Source organism: Phalacrocorax carbo, chromosome 17 (genome assembly GCF_963921805.1).
Source record: "Phalacrocorax carbo chromosome 17, bPhaCar2.1, whole genome shotgun sequence".
NCBI lineage: Eukaryota > Metazoa > Chordata > Aves > Suliformes > Phalacrocoracidae > Phalacrocorax > Phalacrocorax carbo.
The window spans coordinates 1877620-1903759 of NC_087529.1; the positions used below are offsets into that span (position 1 = coordinate 1877620).

Genomic DNA, 26140 nt, shown 5'->3' on the forward strand with positions numbered 1-26140 from the left:
AATAAACAGGCGGAAGTGCTTTTTCACAGAACGTGCTATTAAACTGTGGCACTCTGCCTCGGGATGTTCCACCACCCGATAGCATCGGGGGTGGTGGGACCAATGGGGAGCATTAAAACTAACGAAGCAGGTACAGGAAGTTCCTGAGCTGCGGTAACTGGCTGCCTGGACTTTGGCTGTCGCAGCATCGTTGGTCTCCAGTCATCGTTTTGCCCCTGTGCTCCTTTGCGTACCTACCACGGAAGAGGGTGGGAATGTCTGGTTTAGGTCCCGCCTTCACAAATTTGTAAAACAGCTATAAAAGCTAAATACAAAACTATACGCTGCTGGTGCCGTATCAGGGTTGTCAGGCCTTGGCGGAGGTCGGCCCTATGTCCCTGCCTGTGTCGAGGAGCGGCTCTGACGAAGAGCTCAGTGCTGACGAGGTGTCTGTAAGGGTATTTTGTTGTGGTGCGAGGGCCTTTCAGTGCTTCACGGGGATGTTTTTGTTAGGCTCGTAAGCTTCCTTTGCAGTTCGTTTGGGTTTTTCCTAATGAACCATTTGTTGTCATAGTCTTTTACTTGGGCCATGCTAAAATGAATTTCTTGAGCATTTAATTGACAAAATGAATCAGCTGGGCTTTCTTAGGCTCTATGTTTTAATTGAGTTAAGTCTCCCGGCCTTCTTATTCTCACAGAGCTTTCCGAATCCTCTCCAGTTTAACTTTTCTCTCTGAAACATAGACATGAGAGCTGAGTGAAACTGTTCAGTGGTGGCTTTGCTAATGTGGTTCCATGGACCTACGTGATCTTAAGTGGACTGTGAGTTGAACCATGAAATGACAGAGATTAAAACAATTCCTGTCCAAACCGCCTCCCCAGACCAGTATCAGTGTGGGTCAGGGCCTTGTAGTTTCTCCCATGAAGGATGGGGAGAAGTCAGGACTTGCTTCTCTTCAGCACCCATGCTTGTTTTTGCTGTTTTGTGCATTGACCCTGATATCCTGAGGTTGACTGCTGAATAGTAAATGTACCTTGCTGTGGGGACACTCCTCCGTTATTCTGTGAGTGCTGCTGAGGTCTCGTGCCTTGTTGGCATCCCTGTGCCTGGAGAGCGTGAGATGGTTCTGGTTCCCCTCGCCCCATACCCGCTTAGGCTGTGAAACTGCCGTGGGACACTGTCATCCCAGATGCTGTCCCACACGTGGGTGTGCCCCTGCCTTCCAGAGTGCCACCATACCTGGCAAGGTGCAGGAGGTTTTCCCATAACGTATTCTGATATTTTGCAGGTACTTGCTGCGTATTTCCGTTTCTAAACCTAACGAGTTAACTTTTGCTTGTGTACAATGTACAAAGCTGCGCCTGCCTCCAGCGCTGCGATGTTTTGCAGTCCTGAGCAGCCAGCAGGTACCTGGATGCGTGGCTGAGGCTTTACAGGTATTTGAACATGTGCTTTGCAGAATCCTTAGGTCCATCGCAAAGCAGTGATTGTTCCAAGGGCGCTGCCTCACCTAGCCAGGGAGGCAGCCCACAGCGCCGGCCGCCGATGTCCAGCCCCATCGTGCTGACCCGGTCAGAGATCTATGGTCTCGGTGTTGACAGCAAAGAGACCTATCTGCTCAGGGTCATCCCAGTTAAAAGGAGCTTGTGGACTCTGGACAATTGCCGTTGTGCCTTTGAGCTGAGCAAAGTGCAGACACCCCTGGTCAAAAGCAGAGGCTGTGTAATTGCTCAGCCCTGAGCTACTCTGCCGTCACTGCCCAGCGAGAGAAGCCATGCTCGAGGTGCCTGGCTTGGTGCGGAGGCACCCATGATTCCCTCGCCTGCTGCCATGGTGCCATCGCAGCACTGCTCGCAGCTTTGCTGGGGTCTTTGGTCTGTCTCCATCAGTGTCTGGTGGCCATGGGGTGTCTCTGGGGTGGAGAGATATATATATCACTTGTCGGAGCCTGTCTGTTTGTGTACATGTAAGTGTGCAGGATTAAGCACCGTCTCCCTGCCTTTTTGCTGCTCTAATGCAATTTAGGACTTGCCTCTGTGCTGCAGCAATCTTTGACTCTCTCCCGGGAGCATTACAGGAGCAGGGGTGCTGCTCTGAGGAAAAGGCCCATAGCACGATACAGCTGGGCTGGCCCAAGGAGACTCTTAAACCCTCCCCAAGCTGGACAAGCGGTGCTGCTTGAGCGGGGCTTTCCCTGTGTGACTGGCTGCTGGGGGGGCTCCCACTGGGCAGCACTGCTGGCCTGAGCTCTGCCTCTGCACCTCTGCCTGCCTGCCTGGCCTGTTGTGTTTCACATGAAGGCCTCTCTCCGGAGCGGAGGGTGGGAGAGGCACCTTTAGTCCATATGTGATTCAACATCTCCTTGGTAATAGCTACCCTTGCTTCCGTTTGCCGTGCTAAGTGACATCCCCGCTGTCCTGAGGTGGATTTCACGGGAGCTGAAAGCACCCTGTTTTGTGGGTGGCTGGCTTGTGTGGAACCTGCTCGGCTGGGTCATTAAATGAGACGGGCTTCCTAAGTCATAGCTGTTCCCTGTGTCCAGACAAATTTGATTTGACATGAAGTGAAGTTGCCGAGAAATGGTAGAACAGGTGAGGAGGAACAAAGTTGGAATTGCGAGTGAAGACCTTCACTGGCAGAGAATAGTACAATCGCATGTGGTGCTACGACAAGGGGGTTGGTTTCTTGCTGGATTTGTGTTTTGATCAGGGACAGGAGAGAGGTGAGTTTATTTGACTTAGAAATGGAAACGCACTAGGAAAGGCCACTTAGCCTGCAGTTTTATGTATGTTAATACACCCTGATGGATACATGTAGAAGAATTGGTGAGAAAGTGTGAAGGTGACATAATATTTGTACACAGGCTGGTAAACATAACTCCTGTTCCTCTACTGTGTGTAGATACAGTTCTTCAGTGGCATTTGTTTTGGAAACAAATTTGTTTATTTCTGAGGGACGTTTAAATCCACGTGCATGACTTCTGCAGCGTTCTCTGGAGGACCAGGATCGCCCCGCGCCCACGCGGCAAGCCAGAGCAGCGGTGTCCCGACTGGGTGCTGAGCAGTAGCCTTGGCCTGCCACGGTTTCTGCCTGTCTGGAGCATTGTAGATAGATGTTGGCCACAGCCATGTAGTCTGCAGCCAAGAAGTATGAGCTGCTGCTGTCTGCTCGTGTCTGAAATCTGGTGGAGATCTTTCCCTCGTCTTTGTTGTGGGTTTTCTTTAATGAGATACGGCCGACGCATTCCTTTGGAGCTATTAGTATTATAAGACTTAAAAGATTCTCCAAGATTAGCCTTGCGCTTTTTTTTCTTTAACTGAGAAATAAGTCTCTGTTTTTCTCTAAGTTATTGTTTTTGTGTACCAGATGTGTGGATCTCAGGGCAGAACGAGAAGTCCTGCGCACGAGAAGTGTTGTGGCCAAGCCCCAGTTGGGTTGTCCTGTACGGGACTGATTTCCTTCAGCTATTTGTTTGCAGTGGGGAAATGATTATGGGAACGTTTTGAAGCATGTTTGTTTAGGTATCGTTCCCTGGTGTATGAAATTATTTTCTCTCTTTTTTTTTTTTTTTTGTTGGTGTTAAATTACATCAGATGTAATTTAACATGAAGGTTTTGGCTTTAGATCTGACATCTCCTCTGAGCTGCTTTTTGTACCTTCCCAAAGGCTGGTTGTTCTTCCTGGGCTGGCATTTTCAACTTCACAGCCATTTGAGGAATTGATTTGGTTTTTTCTTATAGCTGCCTTCTGTAAGCTTTTGTTGTTTCCTGTATGTAAAAAGGAACTAAAATAAAATCCTTTGAAAATTTTAAAAATGACAGCAAGTTTTGTAACCACAAGAAGTGAAAGGCTCAGAGAGACAGAACTTGAGCCATGTCTTTATGGACACACGCTTGCCTTTGTGCCAAGCTTGATTTATACTGCTTCCAGGAATGCCAGCTGTGGGGAAAAACATCAAACAAAAGGTTCTGGACAGATAAAATACCCCATTTCTATAGTCTCTTGTTACTTTTTAATCTCTGGCAGGAGGCTGCTGGCCTGGAACATCCCGGCCGCAGCCCTGGCTGTGCGGGACTGTGGAGTTGGGCGGTCGGCAGCCCCCAGCCCTGACCCTGCAGCACCCCCAGGCCTCCCTCCTGCCTCCTCCGTGGGGCTCCCCAGATCTCCGCAGAGCCTTGCTAACAGCCTGCAAGCGTGACTCCATCAGGGCCCTTTTCAGGGTCGCCCTGGCTTCATTAACTGAGCGAGAATTAATCACATTAAAATCCTGTGCCGGACACAGTGCTGCATCGGTGACAGCACGGGGTTGCTTTCCTGGCCGCATGAGAGGCCGCGGGCGGGATGGAGGGCTTGGGCTGCGTGCGCCGTTTCAGCCACAGCCGGGAGCTCAGCCGTGTAAGAAATGCTGCTGTGACAGGTCCTGTCCGCTCGCTGCGACGTGGGGTGACAGGAGCTGGCGGCACTTGGCTGCTGGCTCCGCTTGCCTAACCGCGGGTGACAGGGATGTGCAGGCAAGGTGGACACTGGGTAATTCAGGGCCTTGACAGATAATTCGAAACCCTCTTGCCTTAATTGTCTTCTCTCCAGAACCCAGCAGGGGGAAGTGCTTGTGTTTTGTTCCCGCTGCTGATGCGATGGATGTCTCCTCTTTCCCCAGTTCCTGTGGAGCCGAGTGTGAGACGCTGCAGTCATGTCTGACTTTGTAGAAAGTGAAGCGGAGGAGTCGGAGGAGGAGTACAACCAGGATGGGGAGGTTGTGCCCAGGGTGACCAAGAAGTTTGTAGAGGAAGATGAGGATGGTGAGTCTGCCTGTCTGTTCTGAGTTTGCTGAATTGTCTGTGTGCCTCCCTGCTCTGTTTTTACATCCCTTGACTCTGCAGATGGAGCAATAACCATGCTATAATAGCATGGTCATCTGTAGTCGATAATCTCAGCTGTTTAAGTGCTTCCCTTCTTCAGAGTGCTTGGGTAGTTTTTATATCTGCCAATAGAAAATGCACTGCCTCACCCCTGTGGGACTTGCAGTTGCACAATTTGGTAGTAAACAGTAAAAGCAGAGGAATTCTCCCAATGTGGCCACTCCACCTGTTCCCTCTGCAGAGAGCATGAGGCAAGAAGTGGGGTTCTGGCACGAGCAGCTGCCTGAGATCCATGTCAGTAAAAGTGTTCGGTTAAAACTCTCTGCGGGGATAGTGTGAAGGACAATGCTGTTTGCACCGAGCTGAGAAGGAGTCTCGGCAGATAACCAACGAGTACGCACTTAACACTTGCTTCTCTCCACCAGATGAGGAAGAGGAGGAGGAGAATCTCGATGATCAAGATGAACAGGGGAACCTGAAAGGGTTCATTAATGACGATGATGATGAGGAAGAGGAAGAAGAGGAAGAAGCCAGTGACTCTGGAGACTCTGAGGACGAAGTTGGCCACAAAAAGAGAAAGCGCAGTAAGTTTTATGATGATCATTCATAGCAGGCTACAGCGTAATGCTCTTGCACTGCCCTGTGGGAGAGCAGAGCTCTCCCTCTGCCCTGGGAGTCCGCCTGGGCTGAGTAAGCTCTGCCCTTCCCACTGCTTGGTCCATTCCCAGATTAGTAAAGTCTCTGCTTTCTTCTCTTAGCTTTTGATGACCGCCTGGAGGATGATGATTTTGACCTCATTGAAGAGAACTTGGGTGTTAAAGTCAAAAGAGTGAGTTGTGTTCCCTTGCCCCTGTTGATGGTGCGGCGTGTCTTAGCCCAGAGGAGGGTGGGCTCCTGCCTGGGACGAGCGAGTGGAGCCTCCCATCTGCTCCTGCCCTCTTGGAAGGAGAGCGCTGAGTGCTTGAAGGAAGGAGGATCTCTCCCTGCTGGGGCAATTCTGAGACTTTCCAAAACACTTTCTTCTGGTTCCTAAAGTCAGCTGTACTCCTCCTTTCCCACCTCTGCAAGACAGTCTCAGAGGAGCCCATCTTCCAAGAACTTTCTCCTGCACTGTGCTAACCTCAAAGTCAGCACAGGCTCTTACAGACTCTAAAGCTCCTTCCGTAATTCTCGCTAGTGGCACGTGAAGCTGGTGGTGACAGCACACAGGGGACACAGACCTGGACATGGCAGGCAGTTCTGTCGTGTACACGCTGCGCCCAGCGAGCGCCCGCAGCATGGCTCTCAAGGGGGTGGCTGCTCTCCCCCGTGTGCCTGTGCTGGGCTCCATCCCGCTGCCTCTCAGGTGCCGCCTGGGGAGCAGAGGAAGTGCAGTTCTGGCCTGACAGAGACCACACTGAGCTTGAGTGTCTGTGCCAGGAGTTACGTGCGCTAACAAGCCTTTTTGTTTGCAGCAAAAATTCAGGCGTGTGCGAAAAATGTCCGATGATGAGGATGATGAAGAGGAAGACTATGGAAAAGAAGAACATGAGAAGGAAGCCATTGCTGAAGAAATCTTTCAGGATGGTGAAGGCGAGGAGGGAGGGGAAGCCGTTGAAGCTCCTGTCGCTCCACCAGAAGAGGAAGAGGAGGAGGAGGAAGATGAATCTGGTGAGTACTGATGGTCAGTTACATCCAAAGTTTGTCCTGGGATCAGAGCACAGGAGCAAAGTTAAGACTTTCTCTGAGCTAGAAGTAACCTAAGGCTGTAGGCCTGTCGTGGTAAAGCTCTTGTTGGTCTGACGAGAACAATCTTTAGAATTAAATGTTTCTGGGTGGCAGGTTTAGGTTGTGTAAACTGCTTTGTCCAGAAGCACATTACATGCGCTGAGATGATGAAAGTCTCCTCTAAGCTGCCTCCAAAATGGAGGTGCTTCAAAGGAAGGAAGTGAAGGCACTGTTCAGTACCTAACAGCACAGTGCATGCCTGCCCTACTTCAGCATCAGCCCCTCACTACTGCTAGTACCATACTGAGAGAGTTTCAAGGATTCTTTCTGTCTGCTGTCCAAAGCAACAAGGCCTTTTCTGACTGCATGTTCAGTGCAGTGAGCTGCAGATATTTGCCAGATGGCTTTGCCTGTGTTTGGAAGGTCGATCTAGCTTGTTATTGAGGTTCAGACTCCTGGAATGTCTGAGGTTGGTGTAGGAGATGCTGTGGGTAGCTGGGCTGACTGACAACCAGTGGCAGCCTAAGTCTCTGGTGGAAGCTCATAGTTGCACTGGCTGAGCTGAGCTTTGCTAGAGGTACCAGTTGAATATGCGAGTATCCTGACCACTAAATTGCTTCTCAATGCCCAGACATCGATGACTTCATTGTGGATGACGATGGACAACCTCTGAAGAAGCCAAAATGGCGAAAGAAGCTCCCTGGATACACAGATGCGTAAGTATTGATTGGAAATTGGCCTGGAGCCGTGAAAACAGTGCTCAGCTTACTTTGTTCTTGTAACTGCAGAGTGATTCAGCTTGTGGTTGGATACTGCTGGGCTCTTTCCCCAAAGGAACCCGGTATAGTTAAACATGGAGCTTTTAGCCTGTGATCTCTTAAATGTCTGACTCCTTCCTTTCTCCCCTGGATTTTTTACAGGGATACCAAAGCCAATCCCTTAAGAGATATATTTGCATGTAAAGCTCAGAGTTGTGTACCTATCCATGACTTTTTAGCCTACCTGCAAGACTAAAGCTTAGACTTAGGTGCTCTGGCCACCTCTGTGTGGCTAGAAAGATGTTCTTTGAACTGCACCATGGGACTGAACAATAGCTTTTTGCCTTCCAGTGCTTTGCAGGAAGCCCAGGAAATCTTTGGTGTGGACTTTGACTATGATGAGTTTGAGAAGTACAATGAGTACGATGAGGAGATGGAGGAGGAATATGAGTATGAAGATGAAGAAACCGAAGGGGAGACCCGCGTACGACCCAAAAAGACTGCCAAGAAGCGTGTCAGTCGGCGTAGCATCTTTGAGATGTACGAGCCCAGTGAGCTGGAGAGCAGTCACCTAACAGACCAGGACAATGAGATCCGCATGACAGACATGCCTGAGAGGTTCCAGGTGAGGGAAGAGGGTGCTGGTGTGCAGGCAGAAAGCATTTCAGCTCCCACCGAGTACAGCAGGCCTGTGACCTGCAGGCCAGCTTTCTCACCTGGCTGCTGGCTGGATTTTGGCATCCCTTCTTCCCTTTTTGAAGATCCCGCCTCTCAGATGTACAGACTGAAACTCCACATGCAAACATAACAGTGACGTAGCGAACTGTTCTAGCTGTGTAAGCCTGGTTTTAGCACTGGTCATAGTTTCTCTTTGGCCACTGGGTGCCGGTGTTGGACTCCTGGGAGTGGTGCAGGGCTTGTGCTCTGCTCAGATGTCCTTTATGCTGGATTCTGTTACTAATCACGGGAGTTGTACCTCTGGGTGGCAAGAGGTACAGTGCCAGAGAAGGTTTGCTGGGGTTTCTAGCCTACCCGTGTGTCCGCCAACATGTAACTGTTCCATACGAGGTGTTTCTGTAACCCGCTTTAATCCAGTGACTGGGACTTACACTGCTCTCAGTGTGCAGTCCTGTTTGTGTTGCTAGGAGTCATTCTGGTATCTCGTATTTTTGTCTGAATTTTACCCTCTATTCAGGTTTTCACTGATCATCTCCCTTTAGGGTATGTTAATGTAATTCTGTGCAGAGGCTTGTTACCCTCCTGTGTAAAACGGGACGTCTGATGCCACCAGCTTTTCGGAAGGACCTTTTTTCCCATGCCAGGTGTGCACAGCACAAGGGAATGCTGTGTGTAATGTCTCCTGGCCATACGTGGCCTGTTCAGACTTTTTTTTCATCTTCCCGGGTGTCAGTGATGATTAGAGCGGGCCTTCTGAAAGAGAATTGGCTGGGACTAAATGCCCAGAGAGGGTTTGGAGCTGCTTTATGTTCTGTTATTCTGTGGCTGCAGCAAGAAAGGTGACAGCAAGGCTAGAACAGGCACTTAGAGATTGGAACAGAGGATGTAGCTGCTGAGGGTTTGGGAGCCTGGTAGGAGGCGGGGTACCCTGGCATATGATCGTCACAGAAGATTTCGCACCATTGCAGGCCTTTTCACAAGCCTTTGTCAGAACTGTTAGCTGCCTTTACCTAGTGTATAGCTGATGCAGGTTTCCTATGTACTCTGAAGATGCAGCCGGTGAAGTACTATCCTCAACAAAGCCCTGTGGGCGTGGGAGGTACTGAGACCCTGTAAGCAGCCTGCAGCTCAAAACAATAATTTCCAGGCATCTTGAAGTCATGCTAGCGCAAGCTCTGGCATTGCATGTGCCTCTGCTCATCCTGTTGTCTTCTCACAGTTGCGATCCATCCCGGTGAAGAGTGCTGAAGATGATGAGCTGGAGGAAGAAGCTGATTGGATTTACAGGAACGCATTTGCGACACCCACCATCTCCTTGCAGGTAAAGGACTATGCCTGGGACTCCTGTCAAAAGAGGACTTGGAGGTGTTGCAGATTTCCAGCCTGGAGACATTGTTCCAGGAATGTGATGCACAATATACCTTTCTTTCTGGTTTTCAGGTGTTGAGCGTCATTTAACATGCATTCATTTTTGCATCTATAAAACAGGACAAAAAGGAACACAGTGGAGTTGCAGAAATAATTGTCAAGAATAACTGAAAGATCCCTGAGCCACTGTGCTCTGTGGGCTAAGCTAGTATTCGCCGTTAACCATCAGTTACCTTGGCCAGATGCTGCTTCTCCATTTTCCTTTAAACCAGTCAGGGCTAGGATGCTTTTCTGTGGTCTAAAATCAGAGCGTATACCTAAGTCTGCTCTCCCAGCTAACAAAAGGACCACTGTGTTCCAGCCTGAGCCTGGGCTGGTCTTTCGAGGGTCAGCTCAGGAATAAGGTCAACACAATATGTTTCTCCTTTTAGGAAAGTTCTGACTACCTCGACCGTGGACAAGCCAGCAGCAGCTTCAGCCGCAAGGGGCCCAGCACCATCCAGAAGATTAAAGAAGCCCTGAATTTCATGAGAAATCAACATTTCGAGGTAATCCGCAACTCAGCTTCATTGCCAGGATAAGGTCTGTGTTGCTGACTCCTTATCCCGACAGGAATAACAGAGGGGCTGCTGGAAGCACTTAGGGCAGCAACCTAGAGGGGCTGAAATGCCATACCTGGTTGCCTCTCCTGTGACAAAACAGTACTTCATTGGAAAGTGCAGCTCATCTTATGTGAGCTGGGGCAACGCAGGGTTTTAAGGCCTGTTTGGGGCTTCTGTCATGGTATTTCCCTGATCCTGGACAAATTGATGCTAAGTGAGGTGGAGGAATTTCGGAGTCTCTTGAGCCTATCCTCTGACCTGTTGCCTGATGCTGCAGAAGCTTTTTGGTATATGTGGTGTATTCTTCGGTGGAATGATCTTAAGAGCTGGGGCGTAGCTTGGTACACCTCCCACACTGCTGCCCCGTCAGCTTGCGCTCCCACACAGAACAGGAGCATTCTCTGGATGCCTGCGTGGTGGTGACGAGTCTCATTTCTGACCCAGGTCCCATTCATCGCCTTCTACAGAAAGGAGTATGTGGAGCCAGAGCTGCACATCAACGACCTGTGGAGGGTCTGGCAGTGGGATGAGAAGGTGAGGAGTGTTTTCCCTGCTTGTTATCCATCAACATTTACCGTGCCTTCCCACCCAGCCTGATACTTGCAGCAGGTTTTCTTCTGGCTGTGGAGACCTTGTGTGTCCTTTTTTACCCACGCGTTTTTTCCACGTTTGCTGTCGTGTGGAGGTAAAGGGTTATCTTACAAAAGAGGGTTCAAAATGGTCCTTCCCCTTCACCAAGTTCCTTTTGTGTAGTGACCTTTCCTGCAAGGAGTGCAGGTTCCTTCTCTACCATCAGGTAGATCCAAACCTTGATTTCCCCCACCCCCACCCCGTTAATACAATCCATCTCTGAGATGACACCTGCCATGTGTGTCACACTGGGCTTGGCTGTGGGTGAATATTTTGATGATTATTTTTATATGACAAATATCCCAAAATCCTGGGAGCCGCTGTTTGAGAGGGGAGGAGACAGACACGACACACCACTGCGGTGTGTTTCACTGCAAGTCCCTGTTCTCATATTAGTGGACCCAGCTGAAGATCCGCAAGCAGAACCTGACACGTCTGTTTGAGAAGATGCAGGCCTATCAGTACGAACAAATCTCTGCGGACCCAGACAAGCCCTTGGCCGATGGAATAAGGGCCCTGGATACTACAGACATGGAGAGGTATGGTGCCATGACTTTCTTATATTCCAAAACAACTTAAAATGTGCATTAGCTTACCCAAACAGCACAGGCTCTGTGGCCACTGCAGCACATTGTCTTTAGCCTCCCCACAAAGCCAATAATGAGAAATATTTAAAACTCTCTTGCAAGACGGGCCCAAGCACTCCCGCTGCCTGACCTGTACCAGAGCAGGTTGCTTGAGTGCTCTGCCCACGGCTCAGCTGCAAGCAGGGTGTAACGTGCTGGCTTTGCATGCTGTAGGCTGAAGGACGTGCAGTCCATGGACGAGCTGAAGGACGTGTATAATCACTTCCTGCTGTACTATGGGCGAGACATCCCCAAGATGCAGAATGCTGCCAAGGCTGCTCGAAAGAAGCAAAAGCGTATCCGAGAGGATGGTGAAGAGGAGGAAGGTTTGTCCCCAAACTTGATAGTCTCCTAATTGTGGGCTGCTTGAAAATCCTGGTTCAAAAGAGTAGAAAGAAAGTTTGTTGAAAACCCCATTTGTTTGCGCAGGACACCTCCGCTGTTTGCTTCTCTCTCAGGTTAGTCCCAGGTCTTCCAGGCATCTCTAAAATGCTTAAAGTTTGCCACACAAGGTGCTGCTTTTCCAGTGGACTGAATGCAACCCCGCATGGCAGGGGCCAAAGCAAGGATCAGCCACCTTGATGTGTGTTTTAATGTGCAACCCAGAGATACTGCTATTAAAACTGCAAAAGAACGAAACTGAAGAGAAGATAATATTTGCAGGGTGTTTTTCAATCCCTGAATAATTTTAAGGCTACTGAGACCTTTGAGATGAGTTTATGGAATTTAGGGACTCTGCTGCACAACGTAAGTTGTGTTTGATCCCTTCGCTGTGCTTCTGAAACCCCGCAGCTGTCTGGGTGCTTCTGTAAGGAGGCCTTGCTAAACATATGCTTCCCATAGGTGAAGGGGAGGATGCAGATGATGATGAGCAGAAGGGGCCTGAGCTGAAGCAAGCCTCCCGTCGGGACATGTACACCATCTGCCAAACAGCTGGGCTGGGTAAGGGCTGTGCTCTGTCACGCTGAGCTTGAAGCGGCCTAGCCCACATGCTCTTCTGGGTGGTGTGGCTTACCTGTAGAAGGAGGACTGGTAGTTTTGCTCAGTATAAGCTACAGTACCCTCATCCTCATCGTTTCTGTGGTTTGTTTTTTTTTTCCCCAGATGGCCTGGCTAAGAAGTTTGGTCTGACACCCGAGCAGTTTGGAGAGAATCTCCGAGACAGTTACCAGCGCCACGAGACAGAGCAGTTCCCTGCAGAGCCCCTGGAGCTGGCCAAGGATTATGTGTGTAGGTCAGTGTCGGGGGATCTTCACTGAGGTTCTGCGGATGTGACACAGGGAGGGGATCGGGGGGCATTCTCAAGTCCTAAGCCTTCACGTTGCTTTTTTTGCTTTTAGTCAATTCCCAAGCCCTGAAGCAGTGCTGGAAGGAGCCCGGTACATGGTGGCTTTGCAGATAGCCAGGGAGCCTTTGGTCAGGCAGGTCCTGAGACAGACTTTCCAAGAAAGAGCTAAAATCAACATTTCACCAACAAAAAAAGGGAAGAAGGTAAGGAAGGGAGCTCTGACTCTGTAGGTCAATTCAGGGAAGGATCTAAATAACATCCAAACGCTCATTTTTGCATCTGAAAACTTCTCCCATGACAGTGGCAACTCTGAATAAATCTTAGAGCAGCATGTGGGCTGGGCTGTTGCAGAGGCCAGCTCAGCAGCGTGCTGCGTGTTCAGTCTCAGCGTTTCACCAGACCTGATTCTTGCTGTTGAGATGTTGCCTTCAAATTTATTGGAACAGTCTCTGTTTCTCTGAGACTGGGAACAAATTCCAGTGTGTCCTGCTGGGGAAGGAAATGCAGACTGGCAGGCATAGGGGTGAGGGGCTATTGAATAAAAACCAGTGTCTGCCACGTTATACAGAAGGGTCTGTCTTGGTGAATGCCCTGCGTGCATGCCGACTGTCTCTCCTCTCTCCCAGGATATTGATGAAGCCCACTACGCCTATTCCTTTAAATACTTGAAAAACAAGCCTGTGAAGGAGCTGCGAGATGACCAGTTCCTGAAAATGAGCCTGGCAGAGGAGGAGGCACTGCTGACTATAGATATCAGTATTGACATGAAAGGAGTGGAGGGGTGAGTCCTCGCTGGCTGTGCCACCTGTGCCTTGACAGAGCTCGTTCGTCCAGCGCTGCCATGCCGGTACAGCTCCTCTGTAACCCAAACTGCTGCTGGAAGCCGTGGCCTGGTGGTTTCCTGCACCTTAAAGCCAAGCAGCCTTATGTTTTTCTTCATCTTAGTGAAAACTGTAGCAGACGTCTGGCTTATTCATTTGAAGGATAACTCTGAAGCCTTGAAGATTTTTGTGAAAGATGATGCTTGTTTGCCAGCCACCCTTGCTGTGTGGCTCCTTGGTTCCTTCCCGGTGCATCTGGGGAGCCACACTGCAACGTGGGTGTGCTGGAGTGGCTGTGGGCTGCCCTGTGTTGCGCTGATCAGGCCTCTCTGTGCCGCCAGCATGGCGTTCAGCTGTGATCTGTCTAGCAGCATAGCTTTCCCAGCTAAAGGAGTGTTTGATGGGACGATTGGCTTTTCTCTAAATTTTCTAGGCAGCTTCTCGAATCTGAGGTGCTGCTATGACACCCCTGTGCAGGAGTCTGCCAGTGGTGATGCCAGTGCAGGTGTTTGGAGCCCTTCTGTATCTCCCTCTCTCGTTTCTTGCAGCTACGGTAGCGACCAGACATACTTTGAGGAAATCAAACAGTTCTATTATCGGGATGAGTTCAGTCACCAGGTGCAGGAGTGGAATCGGCAGCGTACGATGGCCATCGAGCGGTCCCTCAACCAGTTCCTCTATGTGCAGATGGCGAAAGAGTTGAAGAACAAGCTGTTGGTGGAGGCCAAGGAGTATGTCCTCAAGGTGAGCTGGGGGACGGGTGGGTTTAAGCCAGAGCTGGGGTTACCAGTGCTAACGGTCCTGCAGCATGCTGGGGAGAGCTACCGACAGGCCATGTGCAGGCGTTTGGGAAGGAGGAGGGGGCGGGCAGGGGTCTGAGTCTGGTGCTTTCCCAGGGATGGAGAGAAGAGCAGATACCTCAGCGGGAGGGGAAGGCGTGGGCTCTGTGGTTCTGGAGAGCTGGTCCCAATCCTGGCAGAATAGACTGTCTTGCCGCCTTGAGCAGTCTGTGGCCTTCCCTCCAGAGAAGGACTGTGCCAAAGCCCCTGCAGTGGATTTCCTCACTCCTCTCTCCTGTTCTCTGTCTACCAGGCTTGCAGCCGGAAGCTGTACAACTGGCTAAAAGTAGCTTCATACCGTCCCGATCAGCAAGTGGAGGAAGACGATGATTTCATGGATGAAAACCAAGGGAAGGGGATTCGCGTGCTAGGCATTGCGTTTTCCTCAGCCAGGTAGGAGGAAAGGAATTGCCTCTGGATCCATGCTCAGCTTTAGCAGTCCTCCATGCCTGAGTGATCTCTGTTTCACAGGGACCATCCCGTGTTTTGCGCCCTTGTTAATGGAGAGGGTGAGGTTACAGACTTCCTCCGATTGCCGCATTTCACAAAGAGAAGGAATGCCTGGCGTGAGGAAGAGAGGGAAAAGAAGGTGAGGCTTGGCGCAGCTATCGTCGAGATGAATGTCTGCACGTTGCTTTTGGTGCCGTGTGATCCACTGTGGGCTGGAGAGGAATAGTCAGTCTGAATACAGCTCAGGCCTTGTCATGCTTGCATGCAAAAATGCTACCTTTTTCTCAGCCTGTAATTACTCTGGCAGAACAGTTGCTTCCAGTTAGATTCCAGTTCATCTCTTCTGCTGCTCTTATGGGGAATGGCATGGCCTGGTCATTCCTGAGTTCTGCCGGAGTTGGGGTTTTGTGAGCTTCTGTGGACCCAGCTACAGAAACTTCCTCCCCTTTCCCTGATCACATAATAGCAAGAGGCTGTGGGACATCCTGGAGCTTGGGGCAGGCTTTTGACTTCTGTTCCTTCTTGCCCTGGTTTCCTGTAATACCAGACCATGAGGCCATCAGTCTTCCCTCTGCAGAGCCTTCCTCTTTGTCCTTACAGTAGTCAGCAGCTGCAAGGCCTGTGGAGGAGGCATTTAGCCGTGTTCACGTCATGGTGGCGGTGGGGGAGGATTTACCCTATGAAATACGAACCCAGGACCGGTAGCTAGCTCTGCACAGAAACCCTCTAGCTTTTCTGCTCTGACCTGTCTCACTCCCCTTTCCAGGCCCAGGATATTGAAACCTTGAAAAAATTCCTCCTGAACAAGAAGCCTCACGTGGTGACAATTGCAGGCGAGAACAGGTCAGTCTTTGTGTTCCTTCCACTTCCCGGTCTCTTTGCAGTCCTTTCCTCGTACCTGTCGGCATCTCACTGCTTCTGTCCATGGTGTGAGGTAACCCATCGGGGTTATGCCTCTAAGTGATTCCAGGACCTGGCTTTGTACTCTCCCCTCAACCCCCTTGGCTGTCTCTCCCTAGGGATGCTCAGATGCTGATGGAGGATGTAAAGAGAATTGTTCATGAGCTGGATCAAGGGCAGCAGCTGTCCTCTATCGGGGTGGAGCTGGTGGACAACGAACTGGCCATCCTCTACATGAACAGCAAGAAGTCTGAGGTGAACTTCCTGTTATTCCAGCTATCCCTTAGCCAGTCGCTCATTTGTGCTGTCTCATCCTCCATTTGTTGTTCTGGCCCTGCCTTCTGTCATCCGCTGCCTCATGTAATCCACCTAGATAGTGATGTACTGATCTTTGGCTCAAGGCAAAATGTCTTATTTAGGCTTCCCTGAAGAGATCAGCACCAGCAGATGTACGACATAGGTATTGATGTAGTCTGAAATGAACCTTGCTCAGCTGAGTGGATGGGGTTGTTTCATCCCTAGCTGCAGCAGAGTTCCTGGGAGCCTTTGCCCTCAGCTGTCTTTGCCCTGAGCACCAGACGCTTCCCTTGTTCCACTCCCTGTCTGATGTGTCTTTGCTACTTGTGCTACAAAGTGCGAAAACACCGTCAGGGCTTTCCCTGATTCTCTGGCCTCTTGCAGAATGAGTTCCGGGATTACCCACCTCTGCTGCGTCAAGCCGTCTCCCTTGCTCGCCGCATTCAGGACCCCCTCATAGAGTTTGCCCAGGTCTGCAGCTCCGATGAGGATATTCTCTGCCTAAAACTCCACCCTCTGCAGGTAACTTTGCCTCGTGGGATACTTCTTTGCAGGAGAAAGTGGTCTGGGAGGCTTGGGACAGTTTGCTGTCAAAGAAAAGTATTCCAAGTTGAACTGGTGCAAGTTTTGCCTGTTCTGTGCCATATTCAGGCTACACAGCACCTTTATTTTTGCCTCCTTTAGCTCATCTGCCTCCTGCCTTTAGGCTGTTCTCAGGGGTAACTCTGAGGTGCAGCACAGCTCCTGAGAGCCAGTCCGTTGCGTTTGGCTCAGCTTACTTATGGCAAAGCGTTGTGCGCATCTCCTTGCGAGGCTAACGCCTCTCCTTTCTGTCAGGAGCATGTGGTGAAGGAGGAGCTGCTGAACGCCCTCTACTGCGAATTCATAAACCGCGTGAACGAGGTGGGAGTGGATGTCAACCGGGCGATTGCTCACCCTCACAGCCAGGCTTTGCTCCAGTATGTGTGTGGCCTGGGACCACGCAAAGGCACTCACCTGCTGAAGGTAAGGAGGCTTCTGTCCCTGCCTGCAACAGCAGTGCGTCGCCCGTAAGGTGCGAGTTGGCCCGATGGCAGTGCTGTTACGAGCTGAGTCAGGGTCCCGTGTGCCAGATGCAGCTGACAGCTCCGTTGATGCGTGTTTTAGTATGTGTTATCTCACTGTGCCTAACCCTGAAGCTGCGCATGGGCTTACGTCCTTGGTAGACCCAAGCAGCTCAGCAGATCTGTCAATCCAAGCTAGCTCCTGAACCCACAGGAGCGGGTGTACTGTTACAGTATCAAGATGCCTCCGTACTGTAGAAAATACAAGGCAAAAAGCCAGTGCTTTTCCCGAGAGTTGGAGCTGTTCCGTGTGGAGTCATCTCCTCTCATACAATGTTGAGACACAGGCAGGGGGCAACAATTTCTGAGTCGTGATGGGCTTGATTACGTCAGATGCTTTGAACGCCGCAGTGTCCAGTGTGAGCCCTCTGCTTGTCCTGGGGAACCCTTGTGTTTGAATAGCAGGGTTTATACCGTTACCTCTTTCTCCAGATCTTAAAGCAAAACAACACGCGTCTGGAGAACAGGACCCAGCTGGTTACGATGTGTCACATGGGACCCAAGGTGTTTATCAACTGTGCTGGCTTCATCAAAATTGACACAGCGTCGCTGGGTGATAGGTGGGTGCTGGGTTGCGTTCGGTGTTAGCACAAGCAACAGGCTGAAGCAACCTTGTTCTGTGGAGTCCACATTCCCAGGAGTTTCTGTGTGGCCCCTCTGATCACTGGCCAAATTGCTGGTTATTAATCTGGTTCTTAAGGGCAGCTAAATTTGCACAGCAATGTGAGCTGCACAACATTAATTATATATAGCTTGACATGGCTTTGAAAGACCCTTTGTGGTCAAGAGGAACTAAACTAAAAACAGTTGTTCCCTAATATAGTTATCATTCATGTCCATCAGTAACCCTCATGCATTTTTGCTTTGTTTCTGCCTAGTCCTACCCTCAGTATTGTATCTTTCTGAAGGTTCAGGCTTGGCATAACTCAGCAACTTAGCTTCCTCTTAAGCTAGTCGCAACACTGGGATGTTTGTATAGTGTTAGGTTACTGGTAACTACACGAGAGATGTGTGTTTGGAGGACAGTGGTAACCTAGTTTCTAAACCTCTAGCTGACTGCTTGGCACAGAAGGGTCTCTTGTTGGAAATGTGCTTTCTCCAGGGCTGGCACGGTATCCTTCTTGCCTTTGAAAAGCAGTCTGAGAAAGGACGCCTGGCTAAATCCTTACGCTGAGTGATCCAACCCCGCTAGGTGCCTGGTTCTTGCAGGATACAAATCCCAGACGTGCCGGGGGCAAAGTGTAGGTTCCTCCAAACCGCTGGATGCAGATGGCTGCGCTGCCAGTTGGCAACAATTAATTTGTATGTGGAGCGAAGCTGTGAAGAGCTGCGTGCTCGCAGAGCAGCTGCGGCACGCAGAGTGATCAAATCCCGGTAGCATCCAAAATGCCAGGCTGCTTCTTGTAGTGCAGGAGCTGCAGACTGGAATTTGTCACATCTTGCCCTGGCTCCTGTGATTTAGCAATGAAAAATTCATTGTGTCCTTTTTAGAGTAGTTTGTTCCACTGAGGGCGGCAGTGGCAAAGCAGCCACGCAGCCGACAGTGGTGCTCGACAGCGTGATTTATTACTGAGCTGAAGGAGGTGACTCTGGAACCCTGCAGAGTCCTTACTGAACATTGCTTTGGTTTTATTTCAGTACTGATTCCTACATCGAAGTCCTAGATGGGTCTAGGGTCCATCCCGAAACCTATGAATGGGCAAGAAAAATGGCAGTGGATGCCTTAGAATACGATGAGTCGGCGGAGGATGCCAATCCCGCAGGAGCTCTAGAGGAGATCTTGGAAAACCCCGAGCGTCTGAAAGACCTGGATCTCGATGCTTTTGCTGAAGAACTGGAAAGACAGGTGTGCTGGGGCTTCCTGGTGCTGAGAAACGGGGGGGAAGCTCAGCTCTCCCTCTCGCTTTCTTATGTTTTATAGCTGGTGACCCTTATCCTTTTTAGGAGCTGAGCATTTAGTTGTTGCCATTGTTAAATGTACGAACAGCCAGGATTGAGTATTCAGTGTCTGACAACAGCATGCAGTAAATGCTTACAGAAAGTACGCTTGGGGCAGAGGGAGGAAGGAGGCAGGAGATAATTATTAGACCATTTAAGCTGTTGTCCATTAAATGATCTAACTTTTTTCTGGATGTATTGGTACTTCTGACCTCCTCAATATCCTGTGGCCAAGTTCCACAGTTTGATGGTACCTTGTGCATTCCTCTTTTCTTAAATTTGCTGTTTGATAAGTTGCTTGAGTTCTTTCATAACTTATACTGGATTCCCTTCTCACCTCCTTCCTGCTGCTCACGGCTTTATAACCTTTGAATACCACCCAGGGCTACGGTGACAAGCATATCACTTTATACGACATTCGAGCTGAACTAAGCTGCAGGTACAAGGACCTGAGAACCCCATACCGTTCTCCAAACACAGAAGAGGTCTTCAACATGCTGACCAAAGAAACTCCAGAGACTTTTTATATAGGTACATCCCTGTTTATATCCCTGGTTTCTGTCATCCTAAGTTGACTTGGGATGTGTAAAGGTGGGGCAGAGGGATCTTGATGAGGGTTATGTTGGGACAGTGCTGTGGTTGCGCGTAGGTGAAGCAGCTTTTCAGGTACCTGGGCAGTCTTCTAACACCTTCACGCACAACTACCTTAGATCAAGGGAGCTGCCCGGCCCTGCTGTTGGCTTTCAGTTTTTCATTCTTTCCTTCTCCTCTCCATCACACCACAGGTAAAATGATCATCTGCAACGTGACTGGGATAGCCCACAGGCGGCCACAAGGAGAAAGCTACGACCAGGCAATACGGAATGATGAAACTGGCCTTTGGCAGTGTCCTTTCTGTCAGCAGGATAACTTCCCAGAGCTCAGCGAGGTGGGGCTGCTTCTCCAAATGGGCCTGCCTTTGTCAGGAGTCTGCTATTGGCAGGCTTGAGCGATTTGTGGGGTTCTCGGAAGACAAGATATAAAAGCCAAGATTGTGTCTGCATTCCCCCAGGATCCCAACCTGCATTGTGGCCTTTGGCTGCAGATGTAATCTGTTCCACTTTTGCCTAATTGCTTCAGTATAGATTTGACAGGTCCTTTATGGCTGCATTATGGATTTTAGTGAACGGGGCTAGGAGTGAAATGGACCTGGGGGTAAGCCAACCAGTTCTTTGCAAATACATAGAGCAGGCTTGTTTGTGGTCTAGGATTGTGCTTTATGCAGAGAAACTGCCCATGACACTGAGAACAGAAGGTTGTTCTGCCGCCTTCTCAATTTTAAGAACTTACCTGGACTCCCTGCTGCTTAATGCAGCTGTACTGTAGGTCTCTTCTGAACACTGCTGAATTCCAGCCTTGGTAATCCGTGACTTTAGAACCCTATAGCATTCATTACAAACCAGCCCTAGCTGCGGGCTTGTGTTCAGGGTCTAAAAATGTTTTGACCTTCCTGGTTGCAAAGCCCCCCTAAGCTGAGCAGAACTGAAGTAGGAAGATCGCGTTACTGGGTAGCATTCATTGAAGTCCTCTGTCCCCTGCCCTTCCACACAGACATGTGGAAGACTGCTGGCTGCACCAGTTTGCTGACACAGCTTTAAGACTTGGTTGAGTGTGAACTGCCAGGGCTGTTTTGTTTCCATGCTGAATGACTTTTACTTTTGCCTTTCTCAAGGTTTGGAATCACTTTGACAGCGGTTCCTGCCCAGGTCAGGCCATCGGAGTGAAGACGCGTCTGGATAACGGTGTCGCCGGCTTCATCCCAACAAAATTTCTTAGTGATAAGGTGGTCAAGCGGCCGGAAGAGAGGGTGAAGGTATAAAAGCAGTGGATTTTCACATATCCAGCAAGAGCTGGAACAGCCTGGAGCCAATACCAAAGATCCAGAGTTTGGTTAATAACACCGTTCCCTAAATGACTTTTCAAACCTTATTTTCATTTAAGGACTTGAAATCAGCAGCAAGTTCAGGTTCTGGTTAGTGTCCTTCTCCCACAGTGCAAATCTCTCTTGGCAGCTGGTGGGAACCATGTTAATCAGTTAACATGTTGCACTGCGGGAGGATTTATTATAGTCTGGCTAAACTCTGGGCTTAGGAGACCAGAAGGCATTCTAATGCAGAGCTGCCCTTTGTTTCTAGCTTTCTAAAGAGTTCACAGCAGTGCCGTTAGATATGCAAGGATCACTTTCCCTCTCCCATAGCTTTTTCTTCTGTCTCAATTCATTTGTGGAGGTCACCTGAGTTACTGGTCTTGTTCAGGATGGGGATTGGGTTCTGAAAGAAACAGATTCAGGTGTTTTTATTGCATGATAAAATAGAGGTTTAACATCTTTGCTGTCTTTTGGGGTCCTTCTGACAGTCCATGCAGGTGATGGATAATTCTGTAAGCTCAGAGGTCTCTCAGCATTTCTTTAACGAGTCATTAACTTTAGCACAGTTAACTGGACTAAGACATTGCGGTTTTTGTGGGGGTGGTATTTTCTGTTTCCCAGTTCATTAGAGCAGTCCTTTAGGTGTCTTCCCCTCTGTTTCTGAACAGACCTAACTGCTTTCATACACATCTTGAAGTCCAGTTTTGCTGCTCCCATTGTTAAAGATATGTAAAATAGCAAACTTAATTGTCCTCAGCCTCCAGACACATGGTTTGCTGGGCGGTATGGAGCATAAGTAGTAGTCATGCTGCAGAACTGCCCATTTCTCATTTAATCTCTTTTGGTTCTAGTCATCTTGGGGATCAGTTGATTTTCCGTTCATAAGGAAGGTTCACTTGTAAAGGTTGTATCAGTCTGAAGTACATGAGGTAATTTGTACCTCCTTACTGGCAGCGTGAGCCCGCACTGATTGCTCTGTAGCGTAGGGAGGCTGGCCTGTCAGCCAGGCCCGCTGATCAGCTTTGCCTGCCCCTCACCGTAGGTGGGAATGACCGTTCACTGCAGGATTATGAAGATTGACATTGAGAAGTTCAGTGCAGACCTGACCTGCAGGACCTCAGACCTGATGGATAAGAACAACGAGTGGAAACTGCCTAAAGACACTTACTATGACTTTGACTCTGAAGCAGCAGATCACAAACAGGAAGAAGACCTGAAAAGAAAACAGCAGCGGACAAGTGAGTCTCTAATTTTTCTCTCCCTCGTAATGCCAGCCTTCTCGGGGTGCTTCAGGAGAACAAGCACAATAAGAACTATAGCGGCAATAACGCAGTTCCTCTTGGAAGCCTAAACACTCTGCTTTGTCCCCCAGCGTACATCAAGAGAGTAATTGCTCACCCATCATTCCACAACATTAGCTTCAAGCAAGCAGAGAAGATGATGGAGACTATGGACCAAGGGGATGTGATTATTCGGCCAAGTAGCAAAGGGGAGAACCACCTGACCGTCACCTGGAAGGTGAATGATGGCATTTACCAGCACGTGGATGTCCGAGAAGAGGGCAAGGAGAACGCCTTCAGCCTGGGCTCCACGCTTTGGATTAACACAGAGGTAAGGGCCCTGCGGAGGGAGGGAGTTAGTGCGGAAGGAGAAGTACCTATTTGGCAGGGACAGGTTGGCACAGCCTTTCTGTCCTTGCAGCTGCTTTCAGACTGTTGGAGAGTAACTTCCATTGCAGTTCTCCAGATTCTTAGACAATACTTGGCGCTTTTTTTTTTTGGTCTCAAAGCATCCACCCTTGCTGTGCAGAATGTGTGACTGAGAGCTATATGCTAGAATAAGAGTTCCTCATCATGCACCCTAAATACATCTTTAAATGTGTTTTGTTCAAAGGAGTTTGAAGACCTGGATGAAATTGTTGCTCGCTATGTCCAGCCAATGGCCTCTTTTGCCAGAGACCTGTTGAATCACAAATACTATCAGGACTGCAACGGTGGAGACAAGAAGGTAAGCCTGTTCCTGGGATGCGGTAGCTTCTGTAGGAGATACAGGAGCATTATATGAATTTCTTTGTCTCAGGACAGGCCTTAAACTCTTTGTGTCCGGCGTGAGCTCTCTGACCTTCCTCTTGTTGCTTGGGGCTTTCCAGCTGTAGGTGTCAGGAGGATTCTGTCTGGGAGCAGTGGAGTTAGGACAGCAATGGGAGTATGGTGTGCTGCAGTGCTGTGCCAGGGCAGCAAAGGGTTGCCCTGTCAGCAGTTACCACTGAAAGGAGAGTAACTGGCCTTCTGAGACATAGTGGCATTTGTGCACCAACCCTGCCCAGAGACAGTGCAATCGGTGGTGCTTGTTGGGTTGCTGGCATCAGGGCTGGGGGGAAAAAGGGCTCACCACAGCATGGAGGGACGTGTCTGTAGGCTCTGTGTGCAGTTAATAATGTGGGCCCTCCTTGAGAATTTCTCTTCCCCTCTCTCTCTAATTAGAAGCTGGAAGAGCTGCTGATAAAGACCAAGAAAGAGAAGCCAACATTTATTCCCTACTTTATCAGTGCCTGTAAAGATCTACCTGGCAAATTCCTCTTGGGATATCAGCCTCGAGGCAAACCAAGGTAAGTGAGAGGCAAGCCCAGCAGCTGCAGCTGCATACTCAGTACCACACCTCAACTTCTAGCTGCCAGTTTCCCCATCCAGCTCTGTCGGTATCCCCAGAAGTCAGACCTCCCCTTAGCCAGGGTTTGGCCTCCTGACAGTAGAGGACCCGTGTCTAGAAGTAAATCTCACCCAGGAGACCCCCAGCTGGCTGCCACAAGCAGTACTGTCCTATGCAGGGGGTGTCACTGGGGTGTAGGCAGTGACGGATGGATTTTTGCGTGGAAAAGGCATAGTATTTTCAAGCAATTGTTTGAAAACAGAATGAAAGTATCTTGGGTAGGTCTATCTGTTAATTATCTCTCCTGCATTCACTGCTCCTCACAGGATAGAGTATGTGACGGTGACGCCGGAAGGATTCCGCTACCGGGGCCAGGTCTTCCCTACCGTGAACGGACTCTTCAGATGGTTTAAGGATCATTATCAGGACCCTGTTCCAGGTGAGCATCCCAAAACCTGAGTGCCTCAGCCATTCATTTCCTGGGTGTCACACAGTAGGGGCAGTTAGTAAAGGACAATTTCATGTTCTTTGCTCCTGAAATGTGTCCTAGGATTTCCTAGTGTGGGAAGTTTCAAAGCAATGTTTAAGTGTTTGGCTTCCACAGACCTGTTGGGATCTCTCCTGAGAGCTGATCTTGCAGCAAAAGCCAGGCTTGTCCCTTTCCCTTAGCCTTCCCTCGCACACCGTTCCCTGGTAAAATAGCATCTTGCAAGTACAAACGTTGGCTGCATTTTTTCAAATCCTGAGCTTCAGACCAGTAGCAGCGCTTCCGTGGGAGCTAACCTACCTCTCTTGGTTTATATTTTATGCAGGTATTACCCCCAGCAGTAGCAGTCGGACCAGGACTCCAGCCTCCATTAATGCTACTCCAGCTAACATTAACCTGGCAGGTCAGTGCAGGCCTTTCCTGGTTGGAACTGGGATGCGAGCTCCAACTCCAGGCTTCGCTTTGTCTAACGTGATGGGTCTTTCTTGCAGACCTGACCCGTGCAGTGAACGCTCTCCCGCAGAACATGACCTCCCAGATGTTCAGTGCCATCGCTGCCGTGACGGGCCAGGGACAGAACCCAAATGCCACCCCGGCGCAGTGGGCGTCCAGTCAGTACGGCTACGGAGGCAGCGGAGGCGGCAGCAGCGCGTACCACGTAGGTGTCTCTTAGTTTTTCTGAGAGGAGGTGCTGCGTGGCTTCTCCTTGCTGCCGGAAACCACCCAGTGGGGGCCCCCCTGGGAGCACAAGGGGTTACTCATTGCCTGGGATCATCCAGTCCTAGTTTGTGCAGCACCACGGGTGCACGAGGAGCGTGGCTGGATTCTTGGAACGGGTTTCTTGTGCCTCCTGTGGCTGAGGAAATGAGGCGTGTAATACAGCCCTGCTCTGGGGAGACTTGAAGCAAGTAGCAAATTGGTCTGGCCCCCAAGGAATGTGGCAGGGTGGAGAGGCGGGCTCCAGCGGTGAGGGCGCACAACCTTCCGATCGTGCCCCTGAGTTGGCAACGTGAGCTGCCAATGGAAGAGATAAGCTGTGAAACTATGCGCTGAGTTTGCAGGGCTTTTCAGCTCAACGTGCTAATCTCCGAGCTGCACCGGCAGGCGAACACCTCAGCCTGGCCAAACACCCAGAGGCTTTGCAGGGAATAAGATGGAATTGGATGGTTTCAGCTCACGCTGAAGCCTTTCCTCATGTGTGCTGGTGCCTGCCTCCTCCCAGCCCATGGTGCCAGCTCCCCAGCTGACACCGAGGCTAAATCCAGCTGCAGGACTGAGGTGCCTGGGTACAAAAAACACACCCAGCCATTAGACCTAACGAAGAGGTGCTGCAAGACAAGGCTTGCAGGGAGGAATGATCCTCTTTTAGACCACCTTGGGAGGCTTTCCGAGTTTGGCACAGTAAAAGCTGAGCTGGGGATAGGCAGGGACTGTGGATAACACAATGTATTAATCATCGAGGCAATCTGAAGGAAAAGGGAGGTGAACACCAGGAGGCAAAGAGAACTAAGCGCTCCATTGGACTAACAGTGAGCCAGCCAGCCTGGGATGTGGGAGGGAGCCGTCTCAGGAGCTGCCGCGCCTTCTCTGCAGCCCACAGGGGAAGAATTCATCTGTTCTTCATGTCTACTGCAGGACATCTTTTCTGCTAGCTCGCCCCAAGTGATTTTTGTGCCCATCTCTTGCAGCCCTTGCCTTTGCTTAAGCATCTCCCCTTGTACCCTGTGTGGGGTGAACAAGGAAGGCAGGCTGGCAGTGGTCCTGGTGGCCCAGGTTGGGTAGGTGATCTCGGGGGAATGAGCGTCCTCTGCTCAGCAGGGTGTTGCTCCTTCTGCCCTGCCGCCCTCCATTCCCTGGGCAATGGTCACTGCAAACCTCTCCTTGCCCAGGTGAGGGGCTCCAGCAGGGCTGGGAGTGCGCAGCGAGGCCGTGCACCAGCTTCCCGGGCGAGCAGGGCAAGGCAGAGCGTGCCAGGCCCTGCCCCGCAGCCTAGCGGGGTTCGCCCTCTGTCCGCTAACAGCATCTGCTCTCTGCAGGTCTTCACGACTCCAGCACAGCAACCGGTGGCCACCCCTCTGATGACCCCCAGTTACTCCTACACTACCCCCAGCCAGCCGATTACGACGCCCCAGTACCAGCTCCAGGCCAACACCACACCCCAGTCCACCCAGTCCCAGACACAGTCGCAGCCGTCATCCAGCTCCAGACAGAGGCAGCAGCCAAAGTGAGTGGCTCCGGCGCCGGGTCCGTGTGC

The 26140-nt window shown here is 50.3% G+C and overlaps 1 protein-coding gene across 2 annotated transcripts in view; it reads left to right on the forward strand.

The window, feature by feature from the left end:
• The window catches only part of SUPT6H (SPT6 homolog, histone chaperone and transcription elongation factor), a 29901-nt gene that overhangs the window by 1637 nt on the left and 2124 nt on the right, over window positions 1-26140 (forward strand). For both annotated transcript variants that reach the window (XM_064467912.1, XM_064467913.1), the window contains exons 2-36: window positions 4638-4779; window positions 5265-5423; window positions 5598-5668; window positions 6294-6489; window positions 7178-7262; window positions 7656-7929; window positions 9202-9303; window positions 9782-9898; window positions 10397-10486; window positions 10979-11121; window positions 11383-11534; window positions 12052-12150; window positions 12313-12442; window positions 12549-12699; window positions 13123-13277; window positions 13866-14061; window positions 14410-14549; window positions 14628-14745; window positions 15373-15449; window positions 15626-15761; window positions 16188-16325; window positions 16641-16808; window positions 17339-17466; window positions 18545-18752; window positions 19228-19375; window positions 19630-19772; window positions 20556-20696; window positions 21793-21988; window positions 22123-22361; window positions 22644-22757; window positions 23234-23358; window positions 23726-23838; window positions 24212-24289; window positions 24378-24544; window positions 25923-26110. In XM_064467912.1, the coding sequence (XP_064323982.1) occupies window positions 4671-4779; window positions 5265-5423; window positions 5598-5668; window positions 6294-6489; window positions 7178-7262; window positions 7656-7929; window positions 9202-9303; window positions 9782-9898; window positions 10397-10486; window positions 10979-11121; window positions 11383-11534; window positions 12052-12150; window positions 12313-12442; window positions 12549-12699; window positions 13123-13277; window positions 13866-14061; window positions 14410-14549; window positions 14628-14745; window positions 15373-15449; window positions 15626-15761; window positions 16188-16325; window positions 16641-16808; window positions 17339-17466; window positions 18545-18752; window positions 19228-19375; window positions 19630-19772; window positions 20556-20696; window positions 21793-21988; window positions 22123-22361; window positions 22644-22757; window positions 23234-23358; window positions 23726-23838; window positions 24212-24289; window positions 24378-24544; window positions 25923-26110 (4994 nt within the window). In that variant the 5' untranslated portion in view covers window positions 4638-4670. The remainder of the gene's footprint in view (window positions 1-4637; window positions 4780-5264; window positions 5424-5597; window positions 5669-6293; window positions 6490-7177; window positions 7263-7655; window positions 7930-9201; window positions 9304-9781; window positions 9899-10396; window positions 10487-10978; window positions 11122-11382; window positions 11535-12051; window positions 12151-12312; window positions 12443-12548; window positions 12700-13122; window positions 13278-13865; window positions 14062-14409; window positions 14550-14627; window positions 14746-15372; window positions 15450-15625; window positions 15762-16187; window positions 16326-16640; window positions 16809-17338; window positions 17467-18544; window positions 18753-19227; window positions 19376-19629; window positions 19773-20555; window positions 20697-21792; window positions 21989-22122; window positions 22362-22643; window positions 22758-23233; window positions 23359-23725; window positions 23839-24211; window positions 24290-24377; window positions 24545-25922; window positions 26111-26140) is intronic.